Source organism: Rosa chinensis, chromosome 4, assembly GCF_002994745.2.
Source record: "Rosa chinensis cultivar Old Blush chromosome 4, RchiOBHm-V2, whole genome shotgun sequence".
Taxonomy (NCBI): Eukaryota; Viridiplantae; Streptophyta; class Magnoliopsida; order Rosales; family Rosaceae; genus Rosa; species Rosa chinensis.
The window spans coordinates 39966182-39980771 of NC_037091.1; the positions used below are offsets into that span (position 1 = coordinate 39966182).

A 14590-nucleotide genomic window follows, 5' to 3' on the forward strand; every position below is an offset into this window, starting at 1 on the left:
TGCATTTGCATGCCGATTTTTTTTTTTTTTAATGAATGAAAACTATACAAAAAGGAATGAAGCTTATATAAAAGGAAATGTTACACTTTAATTTTCCTCATAAATGTTACAAAATGAATGAAGCTTCTACCAAAATTTACAAGATCGATAATTAAGCTTTACAAGTTAGTTATTTTCCTCTAGCTACTTCAAGATGAACTTTGCAGGGATCTTCCTCGATCTACTTCATGTACCAATTACTCTAATGTTGTTGCAAGCCTCCTATAACAGAAAGTCAGAAATCTTCAAGCATTCATTAAAGAAACAAAAAGCTGGAAAATTAATGGGAGATGTACACGACATAGATATTGTTCATGCCAGTACATACAATTAATATTTCACTTGAACTCTTAATTACTTTTTGGCATTTTGAGTCAGCAAGTGTGCTAAATCCAGATCTTTCTACGGTTAAAGCTAGAGTAGTTGATTTAAAGAATGTAAAATCCATAGTTCCATACTTACCACGAAATATGTCTGAATTTCCATTCATTATATATCATGAAGATCCCTTCCAATTAGTTCCTGAATAGGGGGTTACTGCGAGTAATCCTGAAGGAACACGAAAAATTATTCAATTCATATGCATAAGTCTAAGTTACAAGCATTGATAAGTGTAGAACTTCCTCCATAAACAAGATTTACTTATTACTTTGAAAACTAGAACCACCGTACACAAAAACATGCGATTAACTCAACTATAAACAACAAGACTTTAATGAACCCAAAAACATGTAATTGCAAGCTAATGAAGCCACTGATACAAATACACAATCAGCAAGAGCATCAATCCCAACAATTTGAATTCAGTACTAACTAAGAATAAACCACTAGCAGAACATGAAACTCAAGTAGGGAGAAAGACAAACAAGTCATTTGCTCATTCTTGACTAGTACGTCAGATTAATCAGAAAACTAAGGGGGGTGTATTGTATATGGAATTAGTGGAACTTTTAGAGAAATCTATGGAATTTAAAAGTCTGGGTGTATTCAATATAGACTTTTAACAGTCCATGAAAGTCTTGAGGTATTCAATTAGGATTTTTAAAGACTTCATGAATTCCACCAAAATCTAGGGGTATTCAATTAGGACTTTTAAAAATGAATAAAAATACAGAGGTATTCAAAATATCATTCATACTTATGGAATTAGAAAATCATGGATAATCATGGATTATGTAGTGTTAACTATACATACCAAACTCCAATAATTTTCCAGCCTCCAGACCAAAGATTTCAAAAAGTCTATCAAAATTTCCTCTTCAAAAAAAAAAAAGTCTATCAAAGTTCTTCTCTCTACTCACGAAGAAATTTGTCCTTCATCATCTCTCTGTCTTAATTTTTTGTCTTTTCTCTAATCTTTTATAATATCAACCTTTTTTGATACCCAACATGTTCATTGTAGTTGTTGAATGCGATTTTTGTTTTTTGTTTTTTCAATTGTGATACTTCGAACCCTAATAGCAATAAAAATGATTTATGAAACCCTAAAACTCAAATATTGTGGTCTAACCCTAAGACCTTGAACCATACTAAATTTTATCTTATTAATTAATTATTCTCATTAATTTGAATTTATATTATGGTTCAAAAAAAGGTTAAACAATTGAATTTCAATTGATTGATTATAGATCAAAACATTGACCAATATTACTATAATATATGTTAATCGGCGAAAACAAATATGATGAGAATAATTAACCATAAACATCAAGTGATCTATATTGTATATTTATGTTGTTGGGAGATTAGGAATGAGAACAAACTCACTAGACAGACTAACAATCATTTATTTGAGTCAATTTCTATTAGAAGATACTGGAGCATTGAAGAGACAACAAGTTATTATTTTGTTTTGTGTTTGGGCTGCATTTGTTTTATTTTTTTTTGTTTTTTGTTTTTGTTTTTTTTTTAATATGTTGTACATCTTAGGAAATCTGTAGAAGTCATTCATAATAAAATATATAAATTTTCATGAATCACTAAAAGTCTGTTGCTAAAATCAATGGTTTTAAGAAATCCATAACAGTCTATCAACTTTTTAAAGAGTCTGTAGACTTTTCAAAAAGTCTGTCATTTAAAAAAAGTCTGCACAAATCCAAATACAATACACCTCCCTAAAAGACACAATACTATTCCTAAAAAAATAAAATCAACATATTACCGAAATACATTTACGAGATTGTGCAAGCTAACAAATCAACAACTAATCATCTTCAGTTATAACTAGAAATAATAAATAGTAGGAGATCAACTTTTTCTCCACTGTCAAATGGAACAAAGATATCATACTAAAATATAAAGAATCCCAATATAATCCTTCAGCAATACCGCACTGTCCAATCCCAAAGTGATACCGAAAAGAATATGTCAAAGCATAGAACTCATCACTACCAGTCCTTAGCAGAACCAAAAGCAGGAACAACCAAGTCCAAGAGACTTGAAAATTTCAGAAACTTTATCATGCACCAAACCCCCAAATCTTCCTTCCAAACACAGTTTGCCTTCTAGAATATCACAGCATACCAAAACAACTAGCCCTGACCAATTTTTTGATATTTAAAAGAACACAAAATAAGGTAGCAAATAGGGAATGAAACAACTTTCTGCAAGGTAGCAAACCGGGAATGAAACAGTAAGAGAAATATAAGTGAACATCACAAGATAGCTTATCTGCAATGATATAGAAAACTGCAACAAATCAGAAACAGTCCACGATATTACATCAAGAACAGTATTCATGAATTACAAAATTTCAGATCTTTTGGTCTAAAAGGAAAAAGCAACCCAACATGAAACAGAGAAACCACTCACCAATATTGTAATAGCATCTGCAATGCTTTCACTCTTAAGTTCTTCTTCAATGGAACTCTCCGATGAGAAAGATAGTGTTAAGTTTTTAGATTGCACCATTTGCAACAGCTCATCCTATCACAAATGCAATACAAATCTTAGACTTAAAAACAATAAATTATCTATTTTCATACTGAACAACCAGGAAAAAACAATTGCACAAAGCTAAACTATAACTGAATTACAGAGGTAAACCTTTGCCAGCTCAATAAAGGCCTTCTCTCATGTTGCATCAAGAACAGTATTCATGAATTACAGAATTTCAGATCTTTTGGTCTAAAAGGAAAAAGCAACCCAACATGAAACAGAGAAACCACTCACCAATATTGTAATAGCATCTGCAGTGCTTTCACTCTTAAGTTCTTCTTCAATGGAACTCTCCGATGAGAAAGATAGTGTTAAGTTTTTAGATTGCACCATTTGCAACAGCTCATCCTATCACAAATGCAATACAAATCTTAGACTTAAAAACAATAAATTATCTATTTTCATACTAAACAACCAGGAAAAAACAATTACACAAAGCTAAACTATAACTGAATTACAGAGGTAAACCTTTGCCAGCTCAATAAAGGCCTTCTCTCATGCCACTACTCTTTCAATTTCATTCCCCTCTTTATTAATAGCATTGTTTACAGGATAAGTTATTATAAATGCTGATGCCTGTTTTGGAAATATCAAAACGTTTATCAAAGACTCCAAGACTCAATCTTGCTTTCAACTTGAAATGATTTAAAATACACTCAAGTTCAGGGAAAAAAATAGGAAAAAAGAAAGGATAAAATCATTACCTCGGAATAGTTTTTCCCAGAGAAACCACCTAACGCAGTGTTGGGATCAAGAGGAGCTTTATCTGTGCTTTCTTATTTTATGAAAATTTATGAGAAACTAGACAGTACAGGTCAAGCATACAACTGATAGCAAAAAACATATTCTAGATCAAACAGTAAGAGCAGTAACAGATGTGCAGATGAACAAAATATTTGAAATTAGACAAGCCAAGTGAAAATTAAATGAATCATGCCAAACCAGATTCATAAAGCCTTTAAATCAAATTTGAAATCCGAACAGCTGAACTCATCAAACAATTATCATACAACCCTAAATCAGAAAAAATACAAACAAAAAGAAAAAAGAAACCAAATCTGGAATATGGATTAGAAACCCTAGATTAGATAGATACCATAGATCGGCGAGATAGATTCGCAGGTAGCTGAGAGGCTAGTCAAATGCCCACTAAATTGAGTATGAGATTTTGCCCTTCAGGAGGTTCCGGTCGAAATGTTAGATATGGAATTTCAGCTGCAGGAACATGATAATGACGGCATGGCGGTGGTCGATCGTCCCGGCGATGACGCGTTGAAGTGAAGTGGACGGCGAAGACGCTAATGGTGGATTCCACGGTCATGGTGATATGGATGATGCTTCGGGTTATGGCGATGGAGGGAGAGGAAAGAAAAGAAGAGAGAGAGAGAGAGAGAGAGAGAGAGAGAGAGAGAGGAACTGAGAGGGAGTGAAGTTTTTCTCTCTTTCGTTGGTTAGAGTTTCATAGGGATAAGATAAAATTTTGCTACTCTCTAGTCTCTACTATCTCATGCCTTCACATGACGGCAGTCGGTTGCAGTAGCCGTATATTATTGTTTTGCTACCTTTATTGCCACGGCACCTCAATTATGTCGCATAGTTCTCATATTCTTGCGACGGCAGAAGTTTGCCGAAGTTAAAGCATCAGCAATGGCGACGGCAAATGCTTGCCGATGCAAACTGCCGTGGCGGTTGCAATTCTTTTTTGTAGTGAGGAAAGCACATCTTCAGCAGATACTTGTTTCTTGGTCTTAGGAGGATTCTTGTTTCGGGACCCTAATGGCCTTCCCTGTTTATTCTTGATAGTGGATTCATGGGAGACATCTCCCCTAGGCATCATGAATTTTGCAGGAACAAGCATTCCACCCAATATTTCTACTAGTTCCAATGATTTGGCAGAAAGCTTGATTGAGGCAGCATGCATCTTCATTCTCTTTGTTGGTGCAGGTGAACCACTGCTGCCAACTATGAGCTCCCTAAGTGTGAGCTTTAGTTTCTTAGGAGAGGCAAAGGGAGAGCTAGGCCTTCCTCACTTCAAGGGAGACTGTTCTGCACTAGGTACCAATGCAAGCTGCTTGTTGGCTTCCTCTGGGGCTTGCAGATTTGCATGATGGAGAACCATAGGTCTGCACAGTTTGGAGGAAGAACCATAGCTAAATAGGCTCTTTGCCACATGAGGCAAAATAAGCGTTTAGATTCCCTGAAAAAGAAATGAACCTCCACTGAAATTGCAGTGCACAAACCCTACAAAAGAACTAGGGAACTCCACCTTGTTTTCGACCCGCTTTGGATCCGAGCTCGGTTGAGCGTTCTTACCTGCATACGGGCATTCCCCGTTTTCATGAAAGATAAGAGTACAATCCCGACAACGACAAGCAGATTTTCAAAGAAAAAGGAGATTTCCTCAATACCCCCGTGCGCAAGCTTTAGGGTTTTGGTCATGAAGAAGGGTTTGGCAATATGGTGTGCCACATGAACCCTAATGTCACATGTTGCCTTGAACTGTTTCTCATCCCACTCCAGGATCCTGCTGCAATCGAAGCAACATTAACAATTGTATTCTTTACATCTAAGGCTGGTGGTAAGTTACGCAGTTCCACCGAAAAGAACAATTCATTCATCTGAATTATTGCAATGGGGGATTTCAAGCCATCATATTCATGGATGATGATTGATGCATGCTAAAAATACCAAGGCCCACCTCATAGTACCATGTTCTTGTCCTTGCGCAAATCAAAAGATATCACAAAGCGCTTCTGCTCTCTTTTCTGGACCTTGACTGTAGCGTTGAGGACACAAATACGCTTGAAATGGCACTACAAATCCAGTGCTGTAAAAGGCTTTGGCATGAGAGGTCGTGCAAGGAGGTATGCCTGAGAGCCTCACCTGGTATCTGCTTTTGGCATCTTGGAGATATCCACCACATCGTTGCCTAGGGGAGCCAGTGACAATGCAAAATTTGTTGCAACATCATCGATCGTTGCCATGGAGAGAGTGCTCGAGAAGCAAACTCATAATCCTAGAGCGTCAAAGCGGCGCCTAGGGCATTTTTGTATACTTCCTAGTTTGTGAGCCAAAACTTCTCCCCATCTAATAAGACTTCCCTTCAGCTTACTTTAGGGGAAATAATCGAATAAGACTTCCCCAATTCCATTTGATCGGCTTACTTTATGGAGATAAAATAACGTAATATAAGACTCCCCTGTCCTGTAATGTTGTTTGTTTTTTTTTATCATTTTAAGAACTACATTTTACTGCCAAAAATGACATCTTTCTTTTGTACAAGCAAGAGTTTTGACTTTGATTAACAAAAATTTGCTTATGTACTAATTAGAAATGCTCCGAGGAGCAAAACTAATCATTAGATATAGCTACATTGCATTATTTACAAGATTCTTATACAGAGTGATAAACATATATTCAATGATATGTACTTAATTAATCATACGTTGTGATCCAACACATTTTCATCATGATCATACGCAAAGTACGTACGTACAATGCCACTGTGATTTTCCAATTTTGACGACCAAGATTAATTAACCATCGATCCCTTAGCTCTATTTCGATTTTGACGTAGTCGGAAAGTAACTCTAGGTTTACAATCAATAATCCTAAAAAAAAAATTCTGGAGTCCACCAGAGATAAAAGAGAAAACTCTCAATTTTGATTGATAATATAATAAAAGATAGGTTCTACATCCATTTAAGGTTGCTTATACATGAGAAAACAAACTCTAGGGCGACTAACAATGAAACCTTAAAGCCCACAGGTAAAACCAAAACAAATCCAAAACAAACTAGAAAACTGAAAATTCTGAAAAATAGTAAATTATAGTTTTGAGGCCCTAAAAGACCCCGAAAGCCCGAAAAAGCCCACATGTCAAGCATTGAGTTTTGTTCCTGACGTGGTTCCCTTTCCGGAAAGCTATAGCAATCGTGATTCGGACACCGAATGCCAAAGTTGTAGCAAACCGAGTTTTCCTCCTTTTCCACGATCGAGTTGTTCTTCAATTCGGACCGCCATTCGTTCTACATCACATTTGATAATTGATGGATCCAGCGCATTTGTCTAGGTTAGAGCTCACCCACACGCTTGCACTTGCAAAGCCATGTCTGAAGAGCATGGTTATGGACCATTTTTCTACGCTTCATACATTCATTTTTCTGCCTACCTCAATTAGCCTTTTCACATCTAGAACGTTAAGGATAGAATAATCCAAATCTGGGTCCAAGTCTGAATCAGATTTGGTCTTGTTTAAATTCAAATATGGAGCATCTCTTTATTTGGCATGACCGCATGAGGCTTGGCCAAAACCGACATGTAGTTTGAGTGTCTTCTTCCACATAATTACACCACTTTATTTCAAATTGCCTGAGTGCATTGTATTTGGCTTAGTTTGTTTTTTACTTTCTCTATCTAACTTTATGGTAGATTAGATAATAGATAATAATGTTTGTGTCCACTAAAACAAAAAACCTCATTTGCGAGAAACAAATTCCTCGCTAAAAACAGACATTACTTCCGCGAGGAAATTCTTTTCGTCTTCAATTCGTCGGAGAATGCTCGTCAAGAAAAGGTTTAGCGACGAAAAAACAATGTCCTCGTCAAACCCTTTTCGTGATGAAATCTATTTGTCTCGCTGTTATTCTATAGCGACAATTTCTTTCCTCACTCAAACCCATACTTTTTTCTCGTTAAAAAAGTTCAACGATTAGAAAATAGTCGTTAAATATATTTCCCGACATACTAGATTTCGTCGCGAAATTAATTATTTCCTTGCCAATGATAACTAAAATTAAAAAATGTAAATAAATAAAATATTTAAACTACTTTTTCTGCGACGAATTTTCGTTGTTATAAGTTTTGGGTGAGGAAGCTTTTTCTCGCTGTAAACCTTTTTTAGCGAGGATATTTTGTTTCATTGTACCATGTATTCTTTCAACGAGAAAAAGTTTTTCGTTAAAGATACTTAACAACGAGGAATATGTTTTCCATCGGCGTTGGAACTACGGTTTTTGGAACGAAAATATTTTCGTCATTATAAATAGCTTTGGACGACCAAGTTTTTCTTCACTATAAACTGTTTTCAGCGAGGAAATTTTGTTTCTTCGTAAAATGTATCTTTTCAATGAGAAAAGGTTTTCTCGATAAAGATACTCAATAGTGAGGAATGTGTTTTTCGTCGGTGTATAGACTACAGTTTTTGGGACAAAAATATTTTCGTCGTTATAAATAACTTTGGGCGAGGAAGTTTTTCCTCTCTATAAACTGATTTCAGCGAGGAAATTTTGTTTCATCGTAATATGTATCTTTTTCAAGAAGAAAAAGTTTTCTCGATAAAGATACTCAACGAGGAATGTGTTTTCCGTCAGTGTAGGATCTACAGTCTACAGTGAGAAAATTTATTTTTGTCGTTATTGATTTTAATCTATAGCGAGGAAATTTTTTTTTGTTGCAGTTGTCTTCTTATTACGATACGACCTGTCAGCGATACATATTATTTTATTCTAAAAAGAGGATTCTTATTCAAAACTAGTTAAACAGTAAACAAAATAATAATTCATAATGTTGTCTACCATAACTACTAATTGGAATAGTCTAAAGTCAATATTGAACTAAAAATGATCCAAAAGTCAATTAACTTGTTTAACTGATACTAAATCCTAGATAAGCATAACTACCTTGATGCTTGTTGGTTCATAAAGATTGCCATGAACTGCTCAAACTTTTTGCCTTGCTCCTGCAATTCTTGGATCAGCACGTTTTGTGCATCAATCTTTTCTTGTTGAGCCTTTATAGTATCTTGGGTCTCTTCAAGTTTATCTTCTAACTCTTTATTCTTCTCAGACATTTCATCTAGTGACGATCGAGAAGTGCTAGATGGTGGAGGCCTAGGGCCAAAACCACAACCCTTGATGTAGCCTGATTTTACTGCAAGAACCTTTGCACATATTTCATCATCATTCATAGTTTGAGTCCCATCAGGAAGGGTTGTCTCAGTTCGCATCTTAACCATTTGATCCTGCAAATAAAAGAAAATACATTTAAGTGTGTATGCTTAGTTCCTAGTAAATCAAAATAATCTCTTATAATCTATAGGTATATTCATCATCTTAATCTATGTAATTGTTTTTTATATAAATACATATCTACGTATGAATATGCATATATAGTTATACATCTATAATTCAAGTTATATTATATACATCAATAGGTCACTTACCCATAATTCTTTCGCTCCCAAGTCCCAACCTTTTTTAATGCTTTTGTACTCCATTTCAAAGCGTTCAATTGCACCTAGCATCTCCCCTGATTGTGCAGCCTATTGCATTAAACAAAAAAAAATGTTGTTAAGACATGTATAATAGTTACAATATATTAATTAATAAAACTATATAGATAACTTACAATCTGTTCTTGATGCGACATAAAAGACTTCGACCCTGCTTTATGGTGATATTTCAAATGTGACCTATTAATAGAATTTTTCTCTGAAACAATCTGGAAAGTATAACATATCAAATGATTATTTTGGAATTATAATTTTATGTTCTTATCATTAAAAAGCAAACTGAAATGTAGAAATTATTAACAAAATTAGTGTAGTATTTGAAAAGCAACTATAGCAAAAATAAAAAGAATAAACAAACAATCTTGTACGTACCTGAAAATCTTCACTAGAAAAATAAGTGCACAGAAAAGCCCATTCTTCTTCAGTTTTAACATCTTTGTGTTTATTTTCTAATGCTTCCTCTTTTGTTGAGAATTGCTCAAAATGCTTCTTCAGCTTATAACGGAAGTTAGCAAACACTGTTCCAAAAGATTTATTCACATATCTCTTAACCCAAGGTAGAGACATGTCAATGTTGTACTTAGTCTGCATATAAATAATTTAATGTTAGACAAAATACTTTACTATAGTTATATAATAAAATAAGAAAATTATTTAGGAAAAAAAAAATCACTCACAGTTATTCTTTTGATCAAACTTGTCCTATCTTCTGGTTTTACTTCCTTCCATTTTTTCACATTTAGAGCTGCATGATTCCGAATGGTGAATCCAATTTCATTAGCAAACATTTCTGCATATGGACCTGTGGGTCTGCCATTTTCTTTCTTGAAAGTCACAGGTATTTTAGTACCAAGCTGCTCATGCACCTTATCAGCATTTAAACCTCTTGTCTTTCCACGCACTTTTTTTTTTCTGGACCTTCTGTTAAAAATTTAATTAGTGAAGTACATGTATAATTAATAAATTTTAAATACAACAAAGCAACACAATGAGTACCTGTAGTAGATCCTTGGATATCGACTGATGTCCTAGCATCATTCAACCCTTCAGTTGTAGCATTTATTGATGGCTGGTTAGTAGTTTGGCACTGAACATGTGCATTCATTGAGTCACCTGTTATAATCAATGTAATTTTAACTTATGATTTCTATTTTTTTTTTTTTTTTTGGAATCAAGTCATGGGTTGAAATAACTTAATATTGCAGTAGTTGTTTTAGACCCATAAAGAATATATATATAACCTAATTCAAAATGGTCAGAGTCTAACTTACCAACAGTAGGCCTTTGGATAATGGTACTAGCAATAGCCCTTTGGGTAGTTCTATTAGAGGTAGGGATATCAGGAACATCAAGTTCATCTTGCAAAGAATTTGGAAGTGAAGGTTCGTTTGCTTGTACACGTCGCCGTTTTGTCAAAGTGACACCTGTTCATTTAACATGATTTTGAGTAATCATGAGTGAAATAAATAAAATAATTCTATATTTACATACTATGTTTGTAGCAAAGAAATTGTATTGTACATACCAACATTAGCCTTTTGGGCACCGGAAACATTCGAACGAAGACGTTTCGACATTTTGTCACTGTTACTATAAGAGAAATAAAATAAGTTTAACTTGCAAGACTTACAAGAAGAGCCAAAACTACAACTACATTGGATATCCAAATCAAATTTTGAGCTAATTAAAAATTTGAACATACATGTGACTAATAATAATTATAAACTTCATACATAAATGAAAAGTCATAATATTATAGAGAATAGAAAAACAATGAAAAATTATTAAAAGAAGTTGAACATACACGTGACTAATAATAATCATAAACTTCATACATAAATGAAAAGCCATAATATTAAAGAGAATAGAAAAACAATGAAAGGTTATTAAAAGAAGTTGCAGTTACTTAGCCACCGCTTAATTCAAAACAAAAAAAAAGGTATATAGTAATGCATATGCTAATACAACCAAAAAAAAAAAAATTACATCGCAAACTAATCACTATTGTCATCACTTGAAATGATTTCTTCATTGTCATCATAATCAGTATCGTTTTCTTCAACATCATCACAGATGAAATCATTAAGCCTACCATCATCTATCCATTCGTCACTCTCGACATTTGAAGCAATGACTTCGGGCTCAATATCCTCTTGATGTAATTGAGGATTTTCAAGACCCTCTTCTTGAACTGACCATTGAATTTCATTGAATTCATCTTGCTGATAGACATCATTATTAGCCACTGGATCAAAATTTTCCTCATCTACCTCTTCATCCTCGTCATCTACCTCTGGGACATCCCATACATGTCTCATTTGCACTTTTTGGACAACTTTCCATTCAGGGCCCAACTTATAATCATCTAAATAAAACACTTGATGCGCTTCAGTAGCAAGTATAAAAGGTTCATCCTCATACTAGACAAAGCTTGAATTAATGCTCATAAGATTATAATCACGTTGTACTCTTTTTCTCGCGTCTCTCTTTGTTTCGTCTGTGTTGAACCACTTGCATTTGAATAGAAAAACGTGATGCATATCTACGTACCTTAATCTCACAATATTTAGCAAAACACCATAATAATCATGTGTTCCACCAACAAAAACTCCAGGGAGATATATACCACTATTTTGTGTGGTGCGACGATCATCTAGATCTTTTGTGTGGAACCTAACCCCATCAACAATACAACCAGTATATGTATGGGCACGCACGTCAGGTTTACAAGCCAAACAATAAAGTTGATCAGTTGCATCCACCAATCCACTTTGGACTAAATGACTCATCTAGAGATAATATAAAACGAATTAGCATACTTTAACAAAAAAATTACACAAAACATTAATCAAAATTGGGATACGGGTAACATACTCGTTTTTCAAACCAAGTAGGAAACTCTTCTTCTTGTCTTTTATATAAATTGGCATTACTTGTTTGCTTTAGTTCAGCCTCGTGTTCTCTACATGTGTTAATAGACAATTAAATAAAGTAAGCTAATGAAATCAAAAGGGTATTCTATACTACCTTCTGGAATCTAGAGTAATCAATGAACTCTCACCTGCCATAGAATTGTATTGTGAAATTTTGCCTTCTACTTCCAAATATAATCTATCCTGATAGTATTAGATAACAAATTCTACATAGCGTTCTTGCATACTAAATGTCAGTGAATTACTAGCATCATCTATATCTTGAAACGAGAAATCATAAGTAGGAGATTTGACAGTAACAAATCAAAACCATGAAGCAATTTAATTAGTTTCAATCCATAAACAAATTGCTTTTTACCAGAATAGCAATAGGCATGTGTCTTATTAAGACATTCTTCCCATAATGGATACAATAGAACAATAAAAGTGAAGATATCAATCCCCCATATTCTCTCTGCTGAAATCGGGTTGCCTATCAGACATCTAAAAGTCATTGCTTCCCTAATCGGGTCGAAAACATATAAACATTGCTTCCCTAATCGGGTCGAAAACATATAAACATTGCTTCCCTAATCAAGATCATATCATCCAGATGCCCAAACATCTGGATGATAGGCAAAGAGCCCAACAAGGAACAGAAAGCCATACGAAAAAAAAAGGGAAAAAAAAAAAACTACCAACAGATCGACCCAAACAAAACACATTAAGGCGTTGGGTGGGGGGAGCTGCAGCATCAGATAAACAGTATACGCGTTGGGTGGGGGAGCTGCAACAAATCAATCCAAGGCTCATACCAAACCAAGAATCTATATTTAGCATATGAATACAACAAATTGAGGTATGAAGCCACGGAAAAAATATAAAGGATCAATCCTCAATCTTCAAGCTATGACAAATTCCTACATAAGAAGAATTAGGCTACAAGAAAACAACAAAATCGATTAACCAAAAGGAGAACTTCAAAAACAAATACATTGACATTGAAGTTAATTAATCCAATTCTAAATAATATCAAGATTAGATTCAACAAAACAAACCATGATTAATCAAACAAAACAAAACAACAATAAGATTTTAGATACATACCCACGAGGAGAGTTTCAGAGAGAGCTGATAAGGAGAAACTAACAAGTAGGGTTTTGTCATCATAGTTCTCTTTTATATGTTTTTTTTTTTTTTTATCACGATCTTAATTACTACTACTTTTTATTGCCCCACCAAAGAAAAAATCTACCTGCTCTTTTTCTTTTTTAATCCCGCCAATTTTTTTCCCTTATTTTTTTTCCCACTAAAACCTACAGCGACGAAAACAATTAGATCCTCGCTAAATGCATCAAAGGCAAAGAGATCAATCATCGATGAAATAAGACTTTTAGCGAGGAATACTTTCATTCGTCCCTATTAAATTTGGCGGGTCTCTTATATAATTTTGCGCCAAACCAATAATGAGGAAAATATTATTTTCCTTGATAATGGCTTCTTTTGACGACAAAACAATTCCTCGTAGAACATGGACTTTCAGCTAGAAAACCATAGTTTTGTCGCCATTGAATTTGGCGGGTCTTACACAATTTTCCCCCAAACTAATAGTAAGGAAAGTGTTATTTCCTCACTAATTGCTTCTTTTCGCGAGGAAATAGTTCATCGTCAAACATGGGCTTTTAGCGAGGAATTCATAATTTTGTCGCCATTGAATTTGGCGGGTTTTACATAATTTTCCGCCAAACTAATAACGACGAAATAGTTATTTCCTCGCTAATTGCTTCTTTTCACGAGGAAATAGTTCATCGTAAAACACGGGTTTTTAGCGAGGAATCCATAATTTTGTCGCCATTGAATTGGCGGGTTTTACATAATTTTCCTCCAAACTAATAACGACGAAATCGTTATTTCCTCACTAAATGCTTCTTTTCACGAGGAAATAGTTCATCGTAAAACACGGACTTTTAGGGAGGAATTCATAATTTTGTCGTCATTGAATTTAGCGGGTTTTACATAATTTTCCGCCAAACTAATAACGACGAAATAGTTATTTCCTCGCTAATTGCTTCTTTTTACGAGGAAATAGTTCATCGTAAAACACATGATTTTAGCGAGGAATCCATAATTTTGTCGCCATTGAATTTGGCGGATTTCACATAATTTTCCGCCAAACTAATAACGACGAAATCATTATTTCCTCGATAATTGCTTCTTTTCACAAGGAAATAGTTCATTGTAAAACACAGGATTTTAGCGAGGAATCCATAATTTTGTCGCCATTGAATTTGGCGGGTTTCAGATAATTTTCTCCCAAACTAATAACGACGAAATCATTATTTCCTCGCTAATTGCTTCTTTTCACGAGGAAATAGTTCATCGTAAAACACGGGATTTTAGCGAGGAATCC

General features: G+C 34.4%; 1 protein-coding gene across 1 annotated transcript; it reads right to left on the bottom strand.

The window, feature by feature from the left end:
- Nucleotides 1-2426: 2426 nt before the first annotated feature.
- On the bottom strand, nt 2427-10845 carry LOC112200919. Its single transcript, XM_024341930.2, has 13 exons — nt 10794-10845; nt 10540-10692; nt 10243-10381; nt 9946-10189; nt 9641-9853; nt 9385-9477; nt 9200-9298; nt 8658-8998; nt 5290-5500; nt 3211-3324; nt 2851-2964; nt 2659-2709; nt 2427-2543 (listed from the first exon to the last, which is right to left on the bottom strand). The coding sequence occupies exons 1-13, from the start codon at nt 10843-10845 to the stop codon at nt 2427-2429; spliced, it is 1941 nt and encodes a 646-aa protein (XP_024197698.2).
- Between the last annotated feature and the right edge of the window lie 3745 nt (nt 10846-14590).

What these genes read in the sequence shown, in the direction of transcription:
- LOC112200919 (XM_024341930.2), bottom strand. Translation starts at nt 10,845, where the DNA reads ATGTCGAAACGTCTTCGTTCGAATGTTTCCGGTGCCCAAAAGGCTAAT. An exon ending in TGCCCAAAAGGCTAATGTTG is followed by an intron (nt 10,693 to 10,793) that starts GTATGTACAATA and finishes TTAAATGAACAG; the next exon opens with GTGTCACTTTGACAAAACGG. An exon ending in CGGGGAATGCCCGTATGCAG is followed by an intron (nt 3,325 to 5,289) that starts GTAAGAACGCTC and finishes CATTTGTGATAG; the next exon opens with GATGAGCTGTTGCAAATGGT.